This window comes from Thalassophryne amazonica, chromosome 15 (assembly GCF_902500255.1).
Source record: "Thalassophryne amazonica chromosome 15, fThaAma1.1, whole genome shotgun sequence".
Classification (NCBI taxonomy): Eukaryota; Metazoa; Chordata; class Actinopteri; order Batrachoidiformes; family Batrachoididae; genus Thalassophryne; species Thalassophryne amazonica.
The window spans coordinates 94,976,010-95,003,107 of NC_047117.1; the positions used below are offsets into that span (position 1 = coordinate 94,976,010).

Sequence of the window (27,098 nt, forward strand, 5' to 3'; positions counted from 1 at the left end):
AGAGGAGATTTTCTTCAAAAGAAGACCTGAAAGTTCAGCTACAATTTGACAAAGTACATTGAGATGAAAAAGCTAGATTTGAGGTTTTGGTGAAAGAAACTTTTTTATTTCTTCATAATTGATGTAAATAAAGTCCAAGACATATTCAGTGACTTGGAAATGTTCATGTTTCCCATCCCCTGACTTGTCTGAAGAAAACTGGCAATAAACTGATTATTATTTACAGATTTTATCAGGTTTTAGAGATTCCTTTCAGTTTGAGGAAGATAATTTTAGAAATTTTTATTATTTTTGTTTGTATTTCTAGTATTTCAAATGGCATAAACAAATTAAAATGTGTGAAATTCCAAGTGTTCCAATACTTTTGGAGGGCACAGTATCCTAACCTTATGATGAGTGTAAAATGAGTTGTGGAATTATTACCTGTTTGGTTTAAGAAGGTTTCATTTTCACTGTTGCTGCACTTTGTGTCAAATCATAGTCATATCGTATATCATATGGATATGAAATTCAGTAAGATATACCATCTATTTTACATTCCAAATCTAAAGTGGAACTCTACTAGTGTTTACTAAGTTACACTGAAATATCTTTAAAAAAAAAAAAAAAAGTGGAGCCACTCAGGTGCCTGGTCTTGAGAACCAGGGATGGCAGGTTGAAAGGCTTTTTATCCCATGGGAACTCTCCCTACACACCTAAGCGGTTCAAGAATATGGACAACATGTATATAAGTGACATTTACATGACAATTTATATGACAATATTGAGATATGATAATTTGTCCATATTGTACAGCCCTACTGTCAACTAGCTGAAACTTTGAATATTAATTTACATCTACATAAAAAAAATGCTTTACAGTGGCAGGAGGTTAAGAGGGCTGTAATTAGGGGGATCAGCTGAAAAGCAAAAACACAAAAATGCTTAAAAAGGGTGGAGAGTGTGGGGGGCAGAGCCCCTCCAGAAGCTGAAAGGCAAAATAAGGAAATGCTTAAAAGGCGGGGGGTCACGATGAGTGGAGCCCACCCAGAAGCTTGAAAGGTTTTAGTCATGCTAATACTCCCCTGAAGCATTTACTCAAAGTCTGAAGGACCTAAATGACATGGTGAGATGCTGACAAGCTTTGCTCATTCTGTCTGCGACATATGCATATTAATGATAATAGTTATAATACTGATGACAGCGAATGAACAGAACCTGAAAATCCTTTTTATTATTATTATAAAGATGTATCTGTTCATACTTGGAGATGTGATGACACAATAAAATCTCCACCAGAGGTGGACTGGTCATTGAGAGTTCCGGGATGTTTCCCGGTGGGCCGATCAATAAATGGACCGATGGTGTCCTGGTTTTGTAGTTTTCATGGTAATGTCACAGAGTTTCTGATGCTTGCTTTTATCCATCATTATGTTGTACTTTTGGCATGTTGATGTTGCCGTAGGACAGGAGGAAGCGAGCGATGTGCCCCCACCTGGCTGTGTGTGTGGTTAGAGCGGGAGTGCACAATAAAGCAGCCAGCCGCTTTGCTGTATTTGAATGGTCTTCATTTGTCCCCGTGTTTTAATGCTCAACACACCGCCTTCATGAACCATCGTTGGCGCGGTTACTTTGGTGGCCACGGTGGGATTGATCGAGCAAGTTGTCACACGTGACGTACCGAAACTGTTAACTTGCTGTGTTGTAGCGCTAACTTGCTACTGAGCTCAGTACTTCAAAGACTGTTGCAGCATCTTTGCAGATGTGTGGAGATGAAGACCCACTGAATCCCGACATGGTGTGGACCCCTAGAACCCACTTAGCGGAGAGATTAGGGTCGACCTGCCCGCTGCTTTTGCTGCTGCACATCCCTCATTCATTTAATGTTTAGCCTTGCATCCAGACTCATTTTTTGCATGTACTGGGTTGTTAATTAATAATTTGTAATCCCTTAAATAGTGGTGTCTGTCTTTCAGTGGGCTTTGGAGAGCTTTATATTTGTTCCTTGCAGCCGGTGTCCTGATGTACTTTCTCCAGCATGCATACAGTGCAGTCATCATTTATTTTATTCAAGGCTCCAGGAATTTAAAGCATGTCTTGGGATAATTCTGGGGTCTCCAGTGACCTCACTCTCCCTGTCTCTCTTATCCCGCGCGTCCTTTGATTTGAAGAAAGGTTTTGACCAGTTCTTTAAATTTGAACACAATTACACCACTCAGAGATTATTAAACAGAATTTAAATGTCACAGAATTTGACAGAATGCAAGTTTTACAGAATGAGTGAGATAAGCAAAAGCATACCCAGAAGTTCTGAGGGTCCCAGGAGCTGCAAGCTTCCAACCAGCAATCTGACAGCAAGGAGGAACCCCGAACAGTGGGTCGGCTTTGTATTGATACCTTATGCTACTACAACGTTTTTCTGCTAATCTTGCGTGTTGTCCTTCATCTGGGTGGTCTTGATCCCTCTATTTTGTGGCATGGTCCTGCCCACACATGCTGTGAAGTCTTCTGATAAGAAATTTTGGGCAACAACTGCTAACTGAAAAACTGTCAGCAAGTCACATCACGCGGTTATACCACAAGAATGTTTGCACATTTCAAAATTGCACAACCTTCTAATAACTGGCATCCTGTTCCATATGCTGTTTGCAACATACGGATTTCTTAATATATCTTCAGGGCCTCACCAAAACAGGGACACATCACATTTATAAGACTTTTGAAAATGATTATACAAGTAACATATCTTCATGACAGCTTGCGCAGAAACTAAACTAATATTTGAGCAAAAGCAAATGTAATCATAAATATAACATACCTTTAATTTGGTAGACACAATACACAATTCAACAGCATTCAAACATATAACTCAAACGTATTTGAATACATAGATATCATTGTAATTAACCTTAGCTATTGATTATGTGTTTAATGAGCATTGATAAATATTGATCACTATGAGCATATGAGTAATATTCTTCAACAGCATATATAAACATTAAACATTAAAACACACTCATATATGTAACAATATATTTTAGCTCAATAAAAGATAAATAATATATTGAATGAGGGAAAAAGCACAAAATGTTAATGCATATTTAAGCACATTAGGATATATTCCTTCACGTTAAGGATTTATGTGTTTATATGTACTTCAGCAGTGGGGGGCAAGTTAGCAGTGTCTGCAAAAAAGTCCAGGACAGAATTTTTGTCCGAGTCCAGCCCTGGTTTCTGCTCAGTTCTGGACCTGTTGCATCTGACAGCAAAGCATGATGGGATGTCATGACTGCTGATTCTGTCTTGCTATCTTGAAGAGGAACTCTGGATTTTCCAACTGGGATCTACGTATTGAGTTACAGCGCTAACACTGCCCAAGCTAAACAGCTGTACAATGTTAGCTTACAGGGCAAGCTACAAACCTTACGGTAAACCGCTTATTTTCTGCGAATGGGCCAGACTGTCACTAGAAGTGTCTGTTAGCATGAAGAGGACCTACACAGAGGGAAACGTGTACATGTCAGTGATATTAGACTTGTACGGACTTTGTGACGTGTTGTAGTACCAAATGACGAAGGTGGCTAAGGTAAGTCACTGCCTTTTCTAATTTGTGCTTTTAAAGTGTTGTTTCCTGAGTTCCTGTAGTATGGATCCTCCTCATGGTACCGGATACTGCCTGTGATTATTTCTTTCAGCTGTGACTGTAAAGAAGCCTTTGACTTTGCGGTTTGTGGGGCCTCAGAGGCTGTTCAGCACGTAGTGGTGCAGGTGCCAGAAGAAATTTGGACCCAAAGGTCAAACTATAGCAATACAGTTTATTCATCTGTTTCTGATCTATTTGTCAGTGATCCACAACCCATTTTGTCATTGATAATGTTATTTTACACTGTGATCATCTTCATCAGGTCACACTTACTCCGAACCCCAAACCTGCCGTTTCTTACTCCACTGTAGAGTTAGTCCCTTCCGGCTGCTCCCTCCTTTTCACTCTGAGCCACACAGCGGATCCAAGGTGGATCTGCACAAATTTTATGCGGATGCCCTTCCTGACCCAACTCCGTATTACATGGAGGACTGAACAGGGGTGGGGTTCAAACCGTCAACCTTACACACTGGAACGAGCACACTTAACCACTTCAAAATGGTTGTGTTTATTTATGCTCTCACAAAAAGCACGAATAAAAACCTGCAGTGGCCTTAATGCCATTTAAAATGAGAAAATCTTTTTTTGAGGGGGGGGCAAATAATATAATATTTGTAATCATGGGTCCATCCATCAGGATGTTTGGACCCAAATATCACATGAAATCAGTGTTTATCTCGGATGGTTTAAGTGGAAATTTAAAAAATGTGACCGATGTCTTTATTGTTCTGTTCATCCTAACAGATGAACAGAAAACCCTGTGTTTGTTCTCATCCCTCAGAATGGTATTTAATCTATTTTAGGCCCCAACCATAGATTTGACCTTGGCCTTAGAATTGACCTCTGTCCCCAGTGCATTTTGAACATAGACCTTATATACGTAGACACCTCATGGGACTGCAGCTGCCTATTTGGAGCTGATGTGTCATCACGGCTGCCATCTTGGATGGGTCCCTGTTGCACCCCCAGTGTATTTTTTGTACTGAGGAAGGTGTATATCCCCAACTACAATAATACTACAACTCCTCATATTTTTACCCGATTTTCCCACAATTGGTTTGTTAGAAACAGCAAAGATTCAGTTATGGTACAGGATGGTGTCATACATTAAAAATACATACTTTCATGCTGAAAGACTTTGTCTTATGCTCTTTAACAAAGACGTGGTTTGACATACAGATAAATGTATAACTTAATTTTATAATTTAGTAAAGAAACAAGTTTGGATTGTTCATTTGAATTTATTTCTCTCTCACACACACACACGTGACATCACTTTACTTTCCTGTTTCGCTCACCTGGAACGTCATCTCCAAAGACTAACGTGGACTTTCTACTAAAAGTTGTTGTCTGCCCAAACCCTGAATCTGGCGTAAACGCAAATATATTCAGATGTATGAAAGTGTGCGTAGTCATGAATCCACGCACGTTCTGTTTGTACATCTCACTGAATGTGGAACTGAGTGTGGAACCAAACTCCTCCCTGCTCACGCCCCATTTAAATATGCGTTTTATGTAAATAGGCCTTTGAGCAGAGATTCCCCACGATGTCACATCAGACAACATGAACACAGGAAAGAAATGACACTAAAGATGACTGGAAATGACACACAGGGACAGTTTATTCAGTACGCTGTTAAACGGATTAATCATGAAACTGGAACATGTTCGTGTGTGTGTGTGTGAGGCCGACACAGTGAACAGCACACACGCTGACATTAAAAAGGTGAGGCGCGCCTCCGTTGACACTGTGACATTCACAATTCACACACGTGTTTATTGACAAATACTGAACACAGGAAGTTAAGAAGCTCTGCAGCTCACAATCAAGCAAAAATAATAATAAAAAAGACATTAATACTCACTCTGACTAATCTTCCACCACTTATCCGGGTTTGGGTCGCAGGGTCAACAGCTCCAGCAGGGACCCCAGACTTCCCTTTCCCGTGCCATATTGACCCACCTCTGACTGGGGGATCCCGAGGTGTTCCCAGGCCAGTGTGGAGATATAATCTCTCCACTAATCCTGGGTCTTCCCCGGGGTCTCCTCCCAGATGGACGTGTCTGGAACACCTCCCAGGGGGCATCCTTACCCGATGCCTGAACCACCTCAGCTTGCTCCTTTCAGTGTGAAGGAGCAGCGGCTCTACTCCAGGCTCCCTGGATCTCGCTGCAAAAATGTGCTGTAATGTTGGAATGTACCTCATGACATTGGATGATTGTGACTCACGGTGAGAATTTGAGAATTTTGGTTCAAATAAGTTTGAGTTCAGTTCCGGTCCCGTTCAGGGATTTGATTAGTGACTTTAATCTGTACAAAAGTGACTCAGGATTGACATTTAAATGGCTTTGAGAGGGGTTAAGAAGAGGACTTGAAAAGCATCGAAGCAGAGAACCAACAAAGCAGCGGGTCGGAGCACTGCTTCGTTGCTTCAAGCCTCAAGAACAGCGGCTTAACTACAGACCCGCTATCGCTCAAAAACAACGGCTGCAAGCCATATCCGGTTTGCAGCTTTGTGTTTTTTTAATTTGTGGCTTTTTAGCTTTTTCTGCCACACTCTTACAAGCGCCACTAGCTTAGTTTATGGCAAGCTAAAGTGGATGTCAGTCCAATGAGAGCAGCACTCTGAGCACGGTGGCTTTTCCCCCAGTGGGGAGATTTTTTTAATGCCATTCCGGTTTGTGTCTTCGTCTACCATAAGAGCGAGCTTCGCTCCTTTATTTTGAAGACCTGATGACAGACAAGACACTTAAAACAAAACCAGATTTATATTCCTGAATTGTTCACTGGCGACACCTGGAGGTCAGAATTCTGATCAGATTTCGGTTAAAAATCTGGATTGCTCAAAGCCGCGGGTAGCCACCTTGCCACTCCCCTTCAGTGTGAGGACAAAAACAAACTGCTTATATTTAATACTAAAATTTTGTTTGCTGTTGTATCAAATTTAATTTAGTGTAAAATAACCAAGTATCAGAATAAAGTTTATTTCTTTTATCCTTAATAACCAACCGTTCTGATGGGAGTAGCAACATGGCGGACGGCGGTTTCCACGCCGACTGATCCGGATGTTTGGTGCGCGGTTCTGCTTCACGCACGGCGCAGTTGGACGATGGCGGCGGACTCCTTTGAGCCGCCGGTACCGGACTGTGACGTCACTGGCTTTATCTGACACTGAGTTCGTTTAGACGTCATGGCGGATGATTCGGACGTCGCCGTTTCTTCGCGCGCGGAGAGAAAAGCGCGGGGAGAAGGCCAAGATCCTGCAGCGGGAACGGGACCGGAACGGGTCCAAACGGTTAAGGCGGGAAGCTGCATCATTAGCTTAGCCTGCTGTAGCGCTGAGGCTGATCGGTTCTGGTGCCTCCTGCAGGTGGGTCGAGTTTTGAAGAAGCCGGAAGCGGAACGTTCGGCGGAGGAAGCGGCGGTTCTGCTGCTACACGCGGACACCGTGGACGAACTGAACCAGAGACAGAACCGCCGGAACCTGCTGAAGAGAAAGCGGGAGGAGGTCAGACAGCCCGGACCGAATCCCTGACGGGACCGGAACTGAACTCAAACTTATTTGGACCAACATTCTTAAAAAAACAGAATCAAACAGCCGCCGTGTTTGGTGCCAGTGCGCGTGCGCAAAGCTTTAATTTAAACAAAACTTTTTCTTTTTTTTTTTCGAAACAACAACTCCAAGAATGTAAAACTTTACAGCATCTATGAAAAAATACTGTTTTAGGGAAACCGGGTCAGAACCATGAAAAAACACTTTTGTAGAAACGAACCAAAAATGTGTTCGGATGTCAGAAACCATTCACCTTCATTGGTCTGGGTTTGCCATGGTAACGGCATGTCAGTATCCACAATATCAATTATTTAATTTAAATGTTTTTAGAACCGTGAGTTCCTCTGAGTCCACAGAACCGATACTGCGATCAGTAAAAGTATTTGTGTTTGTTATTGCTGTAAACAGTCAGGGAGCATTTATGTACGCTGTGGACCGCAGTCCAGATCCAACTGGACCCTGTTCCAGGCTGTTTTCTGTGTGAAAACTGTTTGGGTGTTCAGACAAATCACAAGAAGGCAGCGGGTCATAGGGTCGACAATAAACCGGACTATTTATGAATTGACCTGATTTAAAACCCGGTGCGGCGTCACCGCTCACCATATTACCTCATTAAAATAAAGGTTTTTTGTTTTTATTCGCTGTGGCAGATGGTAAAAGCTGTCTGCTGCTGCTGGTTAAAGTACCATCCCGCCGTGAAACCTTTACGATCCTTCAGACATGTCCAGGGCCTGACGGTGGCTCCAAGCGACGAATGCAGGCAGCAGTTACACAGATGACCCCAGAATCCGTCATTGAAGTTTCCTCTGTTCAACTGTGCCAATCAGTGTCGAGTATCAGGAGACGCAGCCGACACACGTATTGATATCATAACATGGGAACGTTACCAAAGTTCTTTAGTCCGACTGCAATGTTGTGGATGTTGTAGCGTGAAAGGAACCGGGTCCAGACCTTGTTCTGGACTTTGATGGGTGAACACGCCCCCTGTGCACACTCAGCTCACCATGCACAAGCTAATGAAACACGCGTGCTAATTCAACAAATCGTACAAACAGCTTGAACCTTGTGCGCCCGCATTAGCATGTATGGCGCTCTTTTACAGTAGAACCTAACCTGGTTATAGTTTTTGTGTCTGTTGTTCCGGGGCTCGGCACGGACCGCAGACAGGCCTCACCTGCTCTGTCGCTCCGCCCTCCACTACATGAGTGCACACCCGTAATGTAAACACTGGTATTGTGCCAGTTTTTCTACCGTACACTTTTGTGTAACATTGAAGCGTTACGGCCAATCTCATTGTACAGCGAGCAGTGTGACATCATCCATAAAGCGCCGACTGTGGAAGTGGAGGAAAAGATGATTTTAAAATCCAGATTGAGTGTCCAGACTGAGACTCCTCCCACTGTTCAGTCTTCTAAAAAAATGAAGCTGAAAACAATCTGGACCTGTTGAATTCTGATTCAGACTGATGGTCCTGAACATCGTGATGTTATCATCACCTCCTCCAGCTGACAGAAGAGCCTGGAGTCAGTCTTTGTGACGTCATAAAGTGATAATGTTTTAAAACACTGAAGCAGTTTAAACTCAGCATCAGACTGAATTTTCTCTTTTCTGTCCAGTTGTCATCTGTGTAAACGTCACAAAGTTGAGCAGTGCAGACGTCACGTAAATGCCGCGCTTCTCTGGCGTGTGTTGCCGTATCTGGCCTTGTGTGTGTTTGGCGCTTATGGGAGTTCATGCCGCCATAAATGCGACAGAAGGAACTGCTTGCAGAGCTGCCTGATGGCACCGTGTGGTTCAGGACCTGCTGGACGTATGGTCTGCTGGACTGTAATGGGTTTGTTTGCATGAAGGTGGTCCTCTGTGTCAGTGAGTGGCGCCGGTTTGTGCAGGATTTACAGGTGTGGTTATTTTTCTGCAGGTCTTCGATGATGCCGACGTGTTGAAGAATAAAGTCCGGCAGCTGGCGCTGGCAGTGAAACAAGCCAAACACCTGGTGGTTTACACCGGTGCCGGGATCAGCACGGTACACCAAAACCTTCATTTCCTCCCTTTGCACTTCTGACAGCTTCCTGCTGTCAATCAAATCCTGTCTTCATGTAAAAGCCGACATCACATGGGGCAATCACACAGGAAGTAAAGTCTTTTTAACAGGAAGTCCTGCACTTAAAATCGGGTCATGTTCTCATGTTATCGTGACCACTGCACAAACGAGCTGAAAGTATCTGACATGAACAGAGGTGACCTGGCGTGTCACTTCCTGTTGGCTCCTCCTGTGTGTCACCGGCTTTATGTGAACAGACTCTTGCTACTATTCATGCTCCACCCTACTGGTGACACACTCTAATCACTGCACTTTGATCTGGAAACAGAGGCACCACAACAAGATGTGAACCCAAACAGACTCTGGGCTGGATCCAGTTTGGGTTATCAGCCAGATCAGCCTTTGATGTTGTTTAAGGGCGGGGTTTATTGACTTTGTGACAGTCGGTTTGAGTTTCTTTGTGGTGCGATGTTTGTTTTTTGGTTGAGCACTTTGTAACTTTATTTTGAAAGACACCCTCTGTTTCTGGCAGTTGGGCACCTTGTAACTTTATTTTGAAAGGCACTCTTCAGGAGGTTGAGCACTTTGTAACTTTGCTTTGAAGACACTGTTCCAGGAGGTTGAGCAACTTTTAGCTTTATTTTGAAAGACACTGTGTTTCAGGTGGTTGAGCACCTTGTAACCTTTATTTTGAAAGGCACTCTGTGTTCAGGCGGCGGCGATCCCGGACTACAGAGGTCCTAACGGTGTTTGGACTCTGCTGCAGAAAGGACGGCGCGGTCAGGTTTGTGTTACGTCCCCTCAGCTTCAGTTTGTGGCCTGGACTCGGTTTTGATTAACGTCTTTCCCGGTCCAGCTCGTTGGACCTGAGTAAGGCGGAGCCGACGCTGACTCACATGTCCATCAGGACGCTGCACACGGAGAAGCTGGTATGTGAGGCATGGAACTCGTGTTCTGGTGTCTCTATGTGCTGCTGTGACATTAGGGTTTGTTGTCTCTGAAGGTGAAACACGTTGTGTCTCAGAACTGTGATGGGCTTCACCTACGGAGCGGACTTCCCAGACACGCCCTGTCTGAGCTCCATGGAAACATGTTTATCGAGGTGAGACCCATCAGCGCCCCCTGCTGTTTCTTATCAGTCTGCGCTTCCTTTGTCTTCTGAGAACTGGAACTGGATCCAGTATCGAGTCTGATCTGCTGTGTGTCTCTGTGTCAGGCTTCACAGCAGGAACTGTGAAGGTTTTGTCTCCTTAAACTTGTGTGTGGACACGTTGTGATGGAGTCTGGTCCATAAGTATTTGGACAGTGACTGGTTTTGTAATTTTTTTTTTTCCCTTCTGGTGGAGCAGAGATCTCAGACTGATTCCTGAAAGGGCCAAAAGGGGACAGGTTTTTTTTTTTTGCAACCACCCACTCCACCAGGTGATTTCACTGATTGTCACTTGATTTTTCAGTGGTTAGCCAGATGAAAAATTACACAGGGGTCAAAATATACAAATGCTCCAGTCATACTAAAAACTGTTGTTCATTCAGCTGCTCCCATTTTTTTGTTCAGGATCACCACAGCGGATACAGCCAAATCCACATTGGTATTTGGTACAAGTTTCACACCGGATGCCCTTCCTGACGCAACTCCAGTTTTACCTGGAGAAACACACCCAGCCGCTGGTGTTCCAGAGAGGTCCCCCATCCAAGTACTAACCAGATCCTACTCTGCTTAGCTTCTGAGATCTGACGGGATCAGGCTGACACAGCGCAGACCGGCTGCTCCAGTCATACTAAACACTACACCACATTATTTGTCTGATCATAATGATTCCAAAAAGATATAGTTTGGACAGTCTGTGACTGAATGTTATGGGGTAACAACAGCAAGAATGGTGACAAAGGTCAGTTTCTGTTTGTACAGGGGTCAAAAGTTAAGTTGCTCCAATGTTGGTAAAAAGTGATGCAAATTATTGGTTGGGCTAATAGGATTAACAAATGGAAAAATTTTGACTGTGTTGAATGTTTGGTCTCTAAAGTAAAGGTCAAACAAGGTCGACGTCCATTGGATTCTTTGACATGTGACCCTGTAACATAACTAAGCATGACAGATGGTGGAAACTATTCATTTTTAAAACCCTGTTAACTTAACCAATAATTTGCATCACGTTTTACCAAAATTGCAGCAACTTTAACTTTTGACCCCTGTACAAGCTGAAGCTGACCTTTGTCACCATTCTTGCTGTTTTTACCCCATAACTCCAGAACATTCAGTCACAGATTGTCCAAACTATAACTTTTTGGAATCTTTATGATCAGACAAATAATGTGGTGTAGTGTTTAGTATGACTGGAGCAGCCGGTCTGCGCTGTGTCAGCCTGGTCCCGTCAGATCTCAGAAGCTAAGCAGAGTAGGATCTGGTTAGTACTTGGATGGGGGACCTCTCTGGAACACCAGCGGCTGGGTGTGTTTCTCCAGGTAAAATGTACATGTAATCAATCAATCAATCAACTTTTTTCTTATATAGCGCCAAATCACAACAAACAGTTGCCCCAAGGCGCTCCACATTGCAAGGCAAGGCCATACAATAATTATGAAAAATTATGAAAAACCCCAACGGTCAAAACGACCCCCTATGAGCAAGCACTTGGCCACACTGGGAAGGAAAAACTCCCTTTTAACAGGAAGAAACCTCCAGCAGAACCAGGCTCAGGGAGGGGCAGTCTTCTGCTGAGACTGGTTGGGGCTGAGGGAAAGAACCAGGAAAAAGAGATCGATCACTAATGATTAAATGCAGAGTGATGCATACGGAGCAAAAAGAGAAAGAAACAGTGCATCATGGGAACCCCCCCACAGTCTACGTCTAAAGCAACATAACCAAGGGATAGTCCAGGGTCACCTGATCCAGCCCTAACTATAAGCCTTAGCGAAAAGGAAAGTTTTAAGCCTAATCTTAAAAGTAGAGAGGGTGTCTGTCTCCCTGATCTGAATTGGGAGCTGGTTCCACAGGAGAGGAGCCTGAAAGCTGAAGGCTCTGCCTCCCATTCTACTCCTACAAACCCTAGGAACTACAAGTAAGCCTGCAGTCTGAGAGCGAAGCGCTCTAATGGGGTAATATGGTACTACGAGGTCCCTAAGATAAGATGGGACCTGGTTATTCAAAACCTTATAAGTAAGAAGAAGAATTTTAAATTCTATTCTAGCATTAACAGGAAGCCAATGAAGGGAGGCCAACACGGGTGAGATATGCTCTCTCCTGCTAGTCCCCGTCAGTACTCTAGCTGCAGCATTCTGAACCAACTGAAGGCTTTTTAGGGAACTTTTAGGACAACCTGATAATAATGAATTACAATAGTCCAGCCTAGAGGAAACAAATGCATGAATTAATTTTTCAGCATCACTCTGAGACAAGACCTTTCTGATTTTAGAGATATTGCGTAAATGCAAAAAGGCAGTCCTACATATTTGTTTAATATGCGCTTTGAATGACATATCCTGATCAAAAATAACTCCAAGATTTCTCACAGTATTACTAGAGATCAGGGAAATGCCATCCAGAGTAACGATCTGGTTAGACACCATGCTTCTAAGATTTGTGGGGCCAAGTACAATAACTTCAGTTTTATCTGAGTTTAAAAGCAGGAAATTAGAGGTCATCCATGTCTTTATGTCTGTAAGACAATCCTGCAGTTTAGCTAATTGGTGTGTATCCTCTGGCTTCATGGAAAGATAAAGCTGGGTATCATCTGCGTAACAATGAAAATTTAAGCAATACCGTCTAATAATACTGCCCAAGGGAAGCATGTATAAAGTGAATAAAATTGGTCCTAGCACAGAACCTTGTGGAACTCCAATCTGTAATCTATTAGACAAATATGATTCAAACCACCGCAGCGCAATGCCTTTAATACCTATGACATGCTCTAATCTCTGTAATAAAATTTTATGGTCAACAGTATCAAAAGCAGCACTGAGGTCCAACAGAACAAGCACAGAGATAAGTCCAGTGTCCGAAGCCATAAGATCATTTGTAACCTTCACTAATGCTGTTTCCGTACTATGATGAATTCTAAAACCTGACTGAAACTCTTCAAATAGACCATTCCTCTGCAGGTGATCAGTTAGCTGTTTTACAACTACCCTCTCAAGAATCTTTGAGAGAAAAGGAAGGTTGGAGATTGGCCTATAATTAGCTAAGATAGCTGGGTCAAGTGATGGCTTTTAAGTAATGGTTTAATTACTGCCACCTTAAAGGCCTGTGGTACATAACCAACTAACAAAGATAGATTGATCATATTTAAGATTGAAGCATTAAATAATGGTAGGACTTCCTTGAGCAGCCTGGCAGGAATGGGGTCTAATAAGCATGTTGATGGTTTGGATGAAGTAACTAATGAAAATAACTCAGACAGAACAATCGGAGAGAAAGAGTCTAACCAAATACCGGCATCACTGAAAGCAGCCAAAGATAACGATACATCTTTGGATGGTTATGAGTAATTTTTTCTCTAATAGTCAAAATTTTGTTAGCAAAGAAAGTCATGAAGTCATTACTAGTTAAAGTTAATGGAATACTCAGCTCAATAGAGCTCTGACTCTTTGTCAGCCTGGCTACAGTGCTGAAAAGAAACCTGGGGTTCTTATTTTCTTCAATTAGTGATGAGTAGAAAGATGTCTAGCTTCACGAAGGGCTTTCTTATAGAGCAACAAACTCTTTTTCCAGGCTAAGTGAAGATCTTCTAAATTAGTGAGACGCCATTTCCTCTCCAACTTACGGGTTATCTGCTTTAAGCTACGAGTTGTGAGTTATACCACGAAGTCAGACACTTCTGATTTAAAGCTCTCTTTTTCAGAGGAGCTACAGCATCCAAAGTTGTCTTCAATGAGGATGTAAAACTATTGACAAGATACTCTAACTCCCTTACAGAGTTTTAGGTAGCTACTCTGCTCTGTGTTGGTATATGACATTAGAGAACATAAAGAAGGAATCATATCCTTAAACCTAGTTACAGCGCTTTCTGAAAGACTTCTAGTGTAATGAAACTTATTCCCCACTGCAGGGTAGTCCATCAGGGTAAATGTTATTAAAAAATGATCAGACAAAAGGGAGTTTTCAGGGAATACTGTTAAGTCTTCTATTTCCATACCATAAGTCAGAACAAGATCTAAAATATGATTAAAGTGGTGGGTGGACTCATTACTTTTTGAGCAAAGCCGATAGAGTCTAATAATAGATTAAATGCAATGTTGAGGCTGTCATTCTCAGCATCTGTGTGGATGTTAAAATCGCCCACTATAATTATCTTATCTGAGCTAAGCACTAAGTCAGACAAAAGGTCTGAAAATTCACAGAGAAACTCACAGTAATGACCAGGTGGACGATAGATAATAACAAATAAAACTGGTTTTTGGGACTTCCAATTTGGATGGACAAGACTAAGAGACAAGCTTTCAAATGAATTAAAGCTCTGTCTAGGTTTTTGATTAATTAATAAGCTGGAATGGAAGATTGCTGCTAATCCTCCGCCCCGGCCCGTGCTACGAGCATTCTGACAGTTAGTGTGACTCGGGGTGTTGACTCATTTAAACTAACATATTCATCCTGCTGTAACCAAGTTTCTGTTAGGCAGAATAAATCAATACGTTGATCAATTATTATATCATTTACCAACAGGGACTTAGAGAGAGAGACCTAATGTTTAATAGACCACATTTAACTGTTTTAGTCTGTGGTGCAGTTGAAGGTGCTATATTATTTTTTCTTTTTGAATTTTTATGCTTAAATAGATTTTTGCTGGTTATTGGTGGTCTGGGAGGCACCGTCTCTACGGGGATGGGGTAATGAGGGGATGGCAGGGGGAGAGAAGCTGCAGAGAGGTGTATAAGACCACAGCTCTGCCTCCTGGTCCCAACGCTGGACAGTCACAGTTTGGAGGATCCCAAAAAATTGGCCAGATTTCTAGAAATGAGAGCTGCTCCCTCTAAAGTGGGATGGATGCCGTCTCTCCTAACAAGACCAGGTTTTCCCCAGAAGCTGTGCCAATTATCAATGAAGCCCACCTCATTTTTTGGACACCACTCAGACAGCCAGCAATTCAAGGAGAACATGCGGCCTAAACATGTCACTCCCGGTCTGATTGGGGAGGGGCCCAGAGAAAACAACAGAGTCCGACATTGTTTTTGCAAAGTTACACACCGATTCAATGTTAATTTTAGTGACCTCCGATTGGCGTAACCGAGTGTCATTACTGCCGACGTGAATTACAATCTTACCAAATTTACGCTTAGCCTTAGCCAGCAATTTCAAATGTCCTTCGATGTCGCCTGCTCTGGCCCCCGGAAGACAATTGACAATGGTTGCTGGTGTCGCTAACTTCACATTTCTCAAAACAGAGTCGCCAATAACCAGAGTTTGATCCTCGGCGAGTGTATCGTCGAGTGGGGAAAAACGGTTAGAGATGTGAACGGGTTGACGGTGTACACGGGGCTTCTGTTTAGGGCTAACGCTTCCTCCTCACAGTCACCCAGTCAGCCTGCCTTCCCGACTGCTCGGGATCTGCCAGGGGGGAACTAACGGCGGCTAAGCTACCTTGGTCCGCACCGACTACAGGGGCCTGGCTAGCTGTAGAATTTTCCACGGTGCGGAGCCGAGCCTCCAATTCGCCCAGCCTGGCCTCCAAAGCTACGAATAAGCTGCACTTATTACAAGTACCGTTACTGCTAAAGGAGGCCGAGGAATAACTAAACATTTCACACCCATGTAATGTGGTGTAGTTTTCAATGTGATTGGAGCATCTTTTAATTTTGACCCCTGCGTGATTCTTCATTGACCCCTACCTAGCTGACTATTGAAAAATCAAGTGTCTTTTTTTTTTCTTTTTTTTTTTCAAAAGAGTAATGTTTAATGTTTATTTATGCTGAGTTTGGTGCTTGTATCACCATTTGAAAGATTCCTGTAAATATTCTCTATTCTGCTGCACTAACTGGAGACATTACAAAGTATCTCCTGTCCCAGACACTGACACTTTCTTCAGAGAAGTCTCTCTGTCCTTGTGGATTCCCTCATTATTGTCCTCTTTTCACCAACACTCAGTCCCAAATGATTCCTGTGATATTTTTGAATTAAAGCTGAAAGGTGAACATCTGGACTGTTTGATTTTTACTCCACTGTGGGAATGTACAGAGACAAAATTCATATCCAAATACTTATGGACCTTATGAATACTTATGGGGTGGGGAGCATCTCCTGATTGGACCTGTGTGGAATGGGCTCAGTGGTTCTTTAGCGATTTAAAAAACCAGTTTGGGGGTTTGATTTGACTTTGATTGTCCTGGAAGGGGGAATGTCTCATGCCGGTTTTCCTTGCGTTCCAGGTGTGCTCATCCTGTTCCCCGGTCAGGGAGTTTGTGCGTTTATTTGACGTGACAGAGCAGACCTCGTTGCATCGCCATGGGACCCGGCCGCAGGTGTTGCCACTGCAGCAGCGAACTCAGGGACACCATTGTGCACTTTGGGGAACGGGGAACCCTGGACCAGCCTCTGAACTGGAAGGGCGCCGTAGAGGCGGCCAGGTGGCAGACACCATCCTGTGCTTGGGCTCCAGTTAAAGGTGGGTGGTGAAAGGTTGGTGCGGCGGGAGTGTCATAGCTGCTGTACATTTAATGCGCGGTGTTCCCATCTCACGTAGGTGCTGAAGAAATATGCGTGTCTGTGGTGTATGAACCGGCCGGCCAGCAGAAGACCCAAACTCTACATCGTCAACCTCCAGGTGAGACCGGTTTAGAGAAACCCTAGTTTGAAGTCCTGCTGTCTGCTGACTCTGTATGTGCTGCCATCTAGTGGACACCAAAGGATGATCTGGCTGTGCTGAAAATTAACGGAAGGTGTGATGATGTCATGAAGCTTCTCATGGAGGAACTGAAGCTTCAGATTCCTGCATACGTCAAGTAAGGAACCAAAAATCTACTGAGGAATTGTTGGTTATTTCACTCATGTAACACCTGACTGAGGTAACGAGGTTGTTACTGACAGGAAGTATAAGTCAGGAAGCTTGTGCTGGTACTGAGGATTACCACATCCACCACACTGCAGAACCAATGTGGTGATGGACCAGTTGCATGCATCTGGTCCATCACCAGTTCTCCACAGCAAACATCCAGGTGAACTGTGTCCTCACCATAGGTCACTGTTTAGTGTCCAAGTCTGACAACAAGACAGGAAGCACCAGGACTCTAAAGACTTGGACCTTCATTCTCCTGCAGAGACATCAGCATCACCAGATACCTTTGACCTCATTCCTCCGTAAGATCTTCCCAGGAATCTCTGGCTGTCAAAGGCCAAGAACCCAGACATGAACATCCCTGCTGAGATCAGTGAATGTCTTCACAAGTTCAATACTTTGACCAAAGAAACACTTCTGATGGACGAGTCCAGGAAGTCACTGAATGCCTGTATCGTAGTCTGGATTCAGGACCATCACAAACCCATACACTTAGCTTCTGTAGTCAGTGTCCACTGATTGCATAAAGATCACAGCGTCATCCACAAAGACAGTCATTGAACCGTTCCTTATCAACGAAACCACTTAAGCCGCTGGCATCCACAACCCAACCCAACAGGTAGTCCAAGACCAAGTCCATGCAAGAACTGAACAGTACAGGACCCAGAACACATCCCTGAGGAACACCACAATTCAGTGAAAGAAATCACAGGCTCCGCCCCCGCGCAGGACTCTCAGTAACTGTTTACTGACCAGCTGTGATGTCCAGGGAATTATTGTGGATCCTGCAGGACGTTGATCATAATATGACAGTTTGAACATAAATCAATAAACCACCAAACAATAAACTTAATGTTAAATGCAGATTAAACACCTTTCTTCTAATAAAATTCAGGATGTCCCCCAAAGTAACTTTTGTAGTTAAAATTTGTGTAAATTGTCATGTTTGAAATATTTCCATTTCTTTGTAAAAGTGCTGTGGCTGTGTGTGCGTAGTGGGAGGAGCTAAGACAGGAACTGATGTTTGGACTCGAGCTCAGTTTGCTGCTTTTCTTTTTTCTTTTTTTTTTAGAGCGCATGACCCCATCTTCATCTTAGCCACGCCTCTAAACACAGACGAGATTGGCAGCCATACTCGTGAGGTCATCACTCTGCCTGCTGCTCGCCATGACGACTCGACTGACGCCGGCGAGCGAGCGGCGGCCGTGCGCGGCGGGTGGTTTGGGAGGGGTTACTGCAAAGGAAGGAGGAAGAAGAAGAAAAAAGCTCCATAAGACAGGATTCCTCACAGACTGAGGTCACGTAGGTGCAGCTACAAGTTCTGGACAACAAAAAGCCTTTTGGCTGTTTTTTTCCGTGTGTTCATGCGTCTCTTCCTGAGTGTCCAAAAACAACAAAAGCCCGTCAAGTGACACGAAACTTGGATGTCAGCAGCTGACATAATCCCCAAAAACCACATCCTGTATGATACAAGCAGCAGTGGTCTCGGGGCGGAGCCTCCACCTGTCTCGGAGTGGCAGCTTTGTGGATGATAGAAGTTCATAAACATCCTTATTTTGAGCTACACACAGCTTCAAACACACCTCCTGATTTCTGTCTCATACGTTAATGCCGCTTTCACACCGGGCGCGATCAGACGCTACAAATTTGTGGGGGTCGCGTGGCGACGGACGCGCCTCCTTTGCCCGGTGTGTCGCTCTGCTTTTGCTGTGAAAATTCGCCCCGGTGCATCATCAAGTAGGAGGAGCTTACATTCCGCTCGCCGGCTCTGGTTGTCAGTCAAGTTAACATGATGGACCTTGATCACACGGAGCAAGTTGTTGTGGAAAGCTTGGCACCAAAACGCGTCGTTCCATAGGGATTACATGGCAACCTGTCGCTGCTGTCGCTCATGTCGCGCCTGGTGTGAACGCAGCATAAGATTCCCTGCAACAATTCCAGACATATCCATCAGGTGGCAGACACATCTCTTAAAAATCAGAACAAAGCTGAGTAAGTGATTGTCCTCGTGCTCTGATGGGTTTGTCCTCGTGCTCTGATGGGTTTGTCCTCGTGCTCTGGTCGGTTTGTCCTCGTGCTCTGGTCGGTTTGTCCACGTGCTCTGGTCGGTTTGTCCACGTGCTCTGGTCGGTTTGTGCTCGTGCTCTGGTCGGTTTGTGCTCGTGCTCTGCTCGGTTTGTCCACGTGCTCTGATGGGTTTGTCCCTGTGCTCTGTTCTTTTGGTGGGTTACATGAAGACATTAGTGTTTTTGAGTTTTCCTGTTAAGACTGGACAGATGACTTGCTCACTGACAGCATGTTACAGTGGACACTCTGGGTTCTTCCAAAGCGGAGGAATGAGCTGATATAGAGAAACCGTTATGGCTTCAAACAGATGGGTTTCATGTTTCCTGTCACTGGGTCAGAGTGCTGTTTGTTGACGTGCGTTAATGTCAGCTCATGTCAAACTGAATTGGATTTTTTTTTTTTTGGACATTCAGTTTTAAGTTTTGTACAGTGGTGAGATTAGCTGAGTTTACAACATGTGGGTGCTGCTGCAGTTAGGTCCATGTGTATGTGGACACTGACAACGTCATTGTCAGAGTTAAATGTCAATAATGACACTAAGACACCTGTGCAGGGGCGCCGAGAAGGGGCCCAGAGATGCCCCTTTATTTATATATATATATATATATATATATATATATATATATATATATATATATATATATATATATATATATATGTATTTGACCCCCTGTCAGTTTTGCAGGTTTCCCACCTACAAAGAATGTAGAGGTCTGTAATTTTTATCGTAGGTACACTTCAACTGTGAGAGACAGAATCTTAAAAAAAAAATAAAAAAATACAGAAAATCACAGTTTGATTTTTAAATAATTAATTTGCATTTTATTGCATAAAATAAGTATTTGACCCCATTACAGAGTTCAGACATTTCCTGTAGTTTTTTCACCAGGTTTTCACACACTGCAGCAGGGATTTTGGTCCAGTCCTCCATACAGATCTTCTCTAGATCTTTCAGGTTTGGAGTTTCAGCTCCCTCCAAAGATTTTCTATTGAGTTCAGGTCTGGAGACTGGCCAGGCCACTCCAGGACCTTGAAATGTTTCTTACGGAGCCCCTCCTTAGTTGCCCTGGCTGTGTGTTTGGGGTCATTGTCATGCTGAAGACCCAGCCATGACCCATCTTCAATGCTCTTACTGAGGGAAGGAGGTTGTTTTGCCAAAATTCTCTCAATACATGACCCCATCCATCCTCCCTTCATACAGTGCAGTCGTCCTGTCCCCTTTGCAGAAGAGCACCCCCAGAGTATGATGTTTCCACCCCATGCTTCACGGTTGGGATGGTTTTCTTGGGGTTGTTCTCATCCTCTAAATATGGTAAGTGGAGTTGATTCCAAAAAGCTCTATTCTGGTCTCATCTGACCACATGACCGTCTCCCATGCCTCCTCTGGATCATCCAGATGGTCACTGGTGAACTTCAAATGGGCCTGGACATGTGCTGGCTTGAGCAGGGGGACCTTGCTGCCCTGCAGGATTTTAAACCATGACAGCATCATGTGTTACTAATGTAATCTTTGTGACTGTGGTCCCAGCTCTCTTCAGGTCATTGACCAGGTCCTCCTGTGTAGTTCTGAGCTTTTCTCAGAATCATCCTTACCCCACAAAGTCAGATCTTGCATGGAATCCCAGACCGAGGGAGATTGACAGTCATCTTGTGTTTCTTCCACTTTCTAATAAATCAATCAATCAATCAATTTTTTATATAAATATATAAATATATATTTTTTTTGTGCAGGTCTACAGTTTTGTCCCCTGGTGTCCTTAGACAGCTCTTTGGTCTTGGCTATGGTGGACAGGTTGGAGTGTGATTGATTGAGTGTGTGAACAGGTGTCTTTTATACAGGTAACAAGTTCAGACAGGTGCAATTAATACAGGTAAAGAGTGCAGAATAGGAGGGCTTCTTAAAGAAAAATCTGTGAGAGCCAGAATTCTTGCTGGTTGGTAGGTGTTCAAATACTTATTTTATGCAATAAAATTGCAAATGAATTAAAAAAAATCATACAATGTGATTTTCTGGATTTTTTTTTTTTTTAGATTCTTTCTTTCACAGTTGAAGTGTACCTACAATAAAAATTACAGACCTCTACATTCTTTGTAGGTGGGAAAACCTGCTATACTGACAGGGGGTCAATACTTATTTCCTCACTGTGTTTGTGTGTATATATATATATATATATATATAGCCTGTATGTATGTATGCGGCATAAACTGCAGCGATTAAGCAATCAACACCAAACTTGGTATGGTGACTTGGGGCACCAAGGGGGGTGTCTTAAGTTGAAAGCGCACGTGCGCGAACAAACATATACGAGTACACACAGTCAGCCTTATATATTAGATCATGACCTGCTCACTGGAGCCCTTATTTTCACAGTTCACATGGTAACTCAGGTCAGGTAGCAGCATCACACTTTGCTTATTACGTAGTAGCGTCCGGTGAGGGTGCACTTAGAATCAGAACAGGCCAGTGCGTACTGCATGCAAGTAAATGTGTGTGTTTTTTTGACTTAAAATGTACTTGCTGTGTACAGCATGCAGACTGTCGATATGCCTCCCAAGAAGCAGGGGGCGTTAGGTCGTAAAACCCCAAGTGCTAAACGGATGAAATATAATAGAGCTGGGAAACACCGGCAGAGACACTAAGAACATTAAATATCCCACAGCGTTGCGGTGATCTGACCTGCTGTCACCTTTTTATCCAATGACATGGATAAATTCAGCTCTATTACCTGTGTGTAGAACGGAAACTCAGCTAGTACAATTATAATAGTGACAGAATAATGACACCCAGTAATAAACTTACAATCACACATTTTATTTACAATGTATTGGTAACAGTTTATTCTTTTGGAAATATTTTTTACATAAAATGGTTCAGTCCAGCTGCTCTTCAGAGCCTAATAACTTTTCACAGACGAGTGGAGGAGGAGACGGCAGGATGACTCAGAACTCAGCAAAAAAGAAAAAGCAGTGGCAGTATGTCACCCAGTTCTTTCATGGGCCAGGTGGGTCTGTTAGTGGTTCATCTGGTGGAAAGTTCTGGAACATTAGCTTGTCTGTACCCAACTTTGTCCATAGTTTATAAGATACAGTTGTGCTCAAAAGTTTACATACATAGAATATGAATGATGACACTAAAACATTTTTTCACTTATGATTAGTGGTTGTGTGAAGCCATTATTGCAGGGCTGTGAAAACTCCGTGGATCCGCGGGATTCCACGGATTCATCATAGGCGGGGTTCTGTTATTTCAACATGAAATAACAGAATCTAGGATTAATTAAATATGCACTAATGAGATTTGTTCTTCCAGGAGATTGTTGAAAATGTATCAGTAGACGAAAATTTAATTTGGTTTCTGGGGCCCAATAAGGCCCTAGACCCCGGCTCCTGGGGAGCTGCGCCCCCTAGACCCCCTGCGAATTTTTCACGGATTTTACAATTTTCATTTCACAGCCCTGTTATTGTCAAACAACAGTTTCCTCTTTTTAAATCATAACAGAAATGAACCAGATGACCCTGATCAAAAGTTTACACCCCCCCTGTTCTTTATACCATGTGTTGCCCCCTTAACATCAGTGACAGCTTGGAGTCTTTTGTGGTAGCTGTAGATGAGGCTCTCTGGGCGTTAGTAAGGTTAGACCTTACTTGTGTGAAGTGCCTTGAGGCAACTTTGTTGTGATTTGGTGCTACATAAATGAAAAATAAATTGAATTGAACTGATGGTGAAGCTGCCAATGAATATCTCTTGGACTTTATTCACATCAGTTACCAAGAAATACAAAGAGTATGGTAAAAACTGAGTGACTGTGCAAGGAGGAGAAGAGTGAGGAAAGCCACTAAGACACCGGACATGCCAGAAGAAGGTATCGGTTTCTGTGGCTTTGATTGGAGAATTGTGCATAGTGAAAAGTTTTCATTTTTGGCATCACCACTCTGAGCTTCATAGTGGGGCAGAGCAGAGAAAGATTTTTTTTTTTTCCACCAAAACAGAATCTAGGCTCACATCTCAGATGTACCTTCTGGTAATTTGTAGCGAAACCTTCAGGTCTTCTTTTTAAGAAAATCCTCCTCTATACCACTTCATCATGAAGATGGATAACTGGTGATCCATAATGTAAGCTTGCACTGTGCACAATTTCTCCAATCACAGCCACAGAAGCCTGTCATTTCCATAGAACCATGAGTGAAAAGTTTTATTATTCATATTGAATTATGAACTGAAATATATGAACATACATATTGAACTGAAAAATGGCCCCCAAAAACAAATTGTGCCAGGGTATGTAAAGTTTTGAGCACAACTGTAGCTCACTTTTCTCCCCATATTAGTTCATATTTCTGAAGAAAGCTCTGGTTTTATACATTTGACTGTTTTAATTAACTTATCAATGCAGGCAAATGTTTAGCAAGCTGTTCTGCTCAAAAAATGACATGTTCTGAACAGATACTTCAGGAGCAGCAGGCATCTGTCATGTCAGTCCATCATGGACTAAATGTTCCCTCATAGTGTCAGTGATCCTCCTCATCTGAGTCTCACTAAGTAATCGTTCATTGGACACAAAGTCATTCCAGCAGGACCCAAAGATCCACCACAGAGACCTGGGACCAAAGACATCCAGTCCTCACCTCAGGTCCCTGTTTAAAGAGTCCAAATCTGACAAGAAACAGGCCTGAATCAGTGTCTTTGTGAAACTCACTGATGAAGCTCTGCTGATGTTTGTCATGCATTCGGCTTCTCACGGAGTTTGAACGCGCTTCCGTGACTGTCTTTGGTGTGAAGACAGGCTGCTGTCTGCCTCCAGTGGACGTCTGTGTCTCCCAGGACAGAAAGGAGTGCGACACTCATAAAAAGCACATTTGAGAAACTAGAGTTCCCTTAATTTTTCTGGACCTTTCATCTGCTGATGTCAATAAACAACCAGGAATTAACACAAACTCCTACATTAAACTGACAGACACGTGCCAGATTGTTTTAAAATGTCACGTCCAGATGTGAATGGACGGACTGTCTTAAACATAAGGGAAAAAAGTTTCTAAACAGCACTTTTTTACTGTGACTGTCTGATTTTGTACAGTTTTTGGGTCCAATTGTCTGTAAATAACTTTTGTTTTTGTTTTTTTTGTTTTTAAGCCGTTATGATTAAAGTGTTAATGTTCTGACTTTGGAGTTTCATGAATGTCTTCAGTTGCGTCTTTGGATATTTTGTTGCTCATTTGGTTACAGAATCACACTGCTTAACTTTCATTTCCAGTCAGATTTTTTTATGTTTGTAATCTAGCGGGTGTGTGGGGTTTTTTGGTTTGTTTTTGGCCGGGTGTCTTCAATCTCACTCAAGTACAAATCAGTATTTTTCCATCTTTGTGCTGCTGCAGTTTTTTCTGAGTTATGACATGAGACATTTTCAACAGACACAAAATTAGTTTTTATCAGCCTTAAATGTTTACATGTTTGAATAATGTTAAATGTGGCCTTTTTCAGCAGTTTGTATTGACTTTATTTTGAAGGAGCTCTGATCCTCAGGTTTTTGATGCTTTACTTTATCTGTTTTTATGTGTTGTTACTTTGATGACAGCTGCAGTTTATTTTTTAGTCTTTATCTCATAACACTGACTTTAAAACACACACTTTTGTGTTTTTTATGATGTCAAGTCAAATTTTCAAAATGTTGTAATACAAACATTTTTGAAATTGAAAACAAATTTCAACATTTAAAATAATAAAACTGAGCCAAAATAACGGAGAGCTAAAATCATGGCTTATCGTCTAACTGTGACGTGGGGCTATCACGTGATGAGGAGGAGGACGATGATTTTCCTGCTGCAGATCTGGACGGGTGGAAGCTTTAAAGTGACGTCATGATCGGCCAATCAGAGGGCTCGTGGTCTCTGACCCGGAGTGAGGTTTCTGCCGATCGCTGAGTCTCCTGAACCCGGCGGGTGAGTTCTGCTCCACAGACCTACAACTGAAAATTCACAGTCATCCTCACCACTTTGTCTCAAAGGTCATGACCTCTGTTCCAGTTTTCAAAGGCTGTGGGTATTTTTTTTTTGGGGGGGGGGGGGGTGATTCTAGCTCCACCTTCTATTTATTTTCTTCATCGTTGCTCTAAACTAAGCATGTAAAATGTTTTTGGAAATGTGACTTTTATTCTGGTAGGTTGTGGTTTCGGACGGTCACGTGATGTGGATTATGTAATTACTGCGTCATCAGTCCGTGAGGGTTGACGCCACCCTGCTCAGAGTGCCGCTCTCATTGGCTAAGCTAGTGGCGCTCGTGGGAGTTAGGGTTGGTGCCATGTGACGTAGCCTTGGAGGCGGGGCCTGCGCCCGGTCTAACCCGCAGACAAACAGACTGGTCGAACAATCGCAGCAGTTTTGTCGACGTTTAGGCCGCTGTTTTGTTTTTATTTATTTTGCCTATTCTTCGTTTCAGGCCGCCGCCATGATTAAAAACGGTCATTACGTCACTGACGGGCAGGGCGGGGCCGCCCGTTCGGTTCGGCCAGGGTGGATCCGCGTGCACCCCGGAAAAAAGGAAAGCGGGTTGTACGTGTGTGGTGTGACGGCTGGTGAGTGGCTCTGTGACGTCATAATCGTTATTTCTGTGAAGGCTCTCAGTTGTCCAGGTGGTTTCCATAGCAGAGGAGCTTGAACCTTCGACTGGACGCCTCGCGTCAAGCAACCCAGTCCAGTCGAAGATTCAAGCTCCTCCACAATCGTTGTTATTGTGCTAATGCTAAGTAGCTTGTTAGCCGTCAGAGCTAATAGACTTTAACGTTCATTTAAAAGAGCTTTTTGTTCGTCAGCTCATCACCGGGTGGAATGTGTCCCATCATGCACGGGGGCGTTGTCCACCTGTTCAAGTCACGTGTCTGTCACAGGAAGTGGGTCATTTCTTCTGTAACTTAAAAACAAACATCCCACATTTCAATGAAAACAAAACTTCAGGTGACTGAAGACGTATACACAAGACGGATTCAGTGACACAGCGTCACGTCCCGCCTGTAATTAATAATTTCAATTTATTTCATTTATGTAATGCCAAATCACAACACAGTTGCCTCAAAGCGGCTACACACAAGTAAGGTCTAACCGTACCAACCCCAAGAGCAAGAACACAGGTGACAGTGGTAAGGGAAAAAACTCCCTCTGGTGATTTGAGGAAGAAAAATCAAGCAGACCAGACTCAAAGGGGTGATCCTCTGCTTGGGCCATGATACAGATATAATTTACAAAACAAATGTCCTCCTGACTACCTTTCTGGATGGCCTGCAGAAGAAGACACCCACTTCCATCTCTGGATGGAGCCGCACCTCTAAGAGAAAGGAAAAAAAACAATCAGGTGGCAGAAAGACAGCAAATACAGTATAATTGTCAGCATTAAGTAACAAGAAAAACAGAAGAAATACTAAGGTGATCACCAGCCACTAGCCCTAAGCTTCACTAAGACCCAGATAAAGTTGGGTGGCAATAGCTCAGTTGGTAGAGCAAGCCATCTTATGACTGAAGGGTCAGCAGTTCGAATCCAGCTCCAAAATCTGCATGTTGCTGTTGCTTCCTTGGGCAAGACCACTTAACCCACCTGCCTGCATATGGAATGAGGTGGTGGTTGGAGGACCCAGGACAGCTGTGACTACAGTAGCATCTTACCACCAATGTGTGTGAGTGAATGAATAATATCACTGTCTGACAATGGGGGAGACAGGAGGTTATGTGATGTTTATCAGTGCCTAACAACAGGGGAGACAGGAGGTTATGTGATGTTTGTCAGTGGCTAACAACGGGGGAGACAGGAGGTTATGTGATGTTATCAGTGCCTAACAACGGGG

The 27,098-nt window shown here is 43.3% G+C and overlaps 2 protein-coding genes across 2 annotated transcripts in view; both read left to right on the plus strand.

Annotated features, from left to right (window-relative positions):
- Positions 1-6,640: 6,640 nt before the first annotated feature.
- Positions 6,641-18,921, plus strand: sirt7 (sirtuin 7). The gene is given in 13 exon segments (XM_034188579.1): positions 6,641-6,867; positions 6,869-6,931; positions 6,994-7,131; positions 9,095-9,199; positions 9,930-10,012; positions 10,074-10,146; positions 10,221-10,319; positions 16,577-16,660; positions 16,662-16,773; positions 16,776-16,816; positions 16,891-16,971; positions 17,043-17,149; positions 18,275-18,921. Coding segments are annotated over 13 exon segments (1,242 nt in total). The 5' UTR covers positions 6,641-6,813; the 3' UTR covers positions 18,477-18,921.
- A 6,696-nt stretch (positions 18,922-25,617) lies between these two features.
- The window catches only part of LOC117526406 (ethanolamine-phosphate cytidylyltransferase-like), a 43,099-nt gene continuing 41,618 nt past the window's right edge, over positions 25,618-27,098 (plus strand). The window contains 3 exon segments of the mRNA XM_034188473.1: positions 25,618-25,765; positions 25,767-25,805; positions 25,807-25,838. Of these exon segments, the coding sequence (XP_034044364.1) occupies positions 25,712-25,765; positions 25,767-25,805; positions 25,807-25,838 (125 nt within the window). The 5' untranslated portion in view covers positions 25,618-25,711.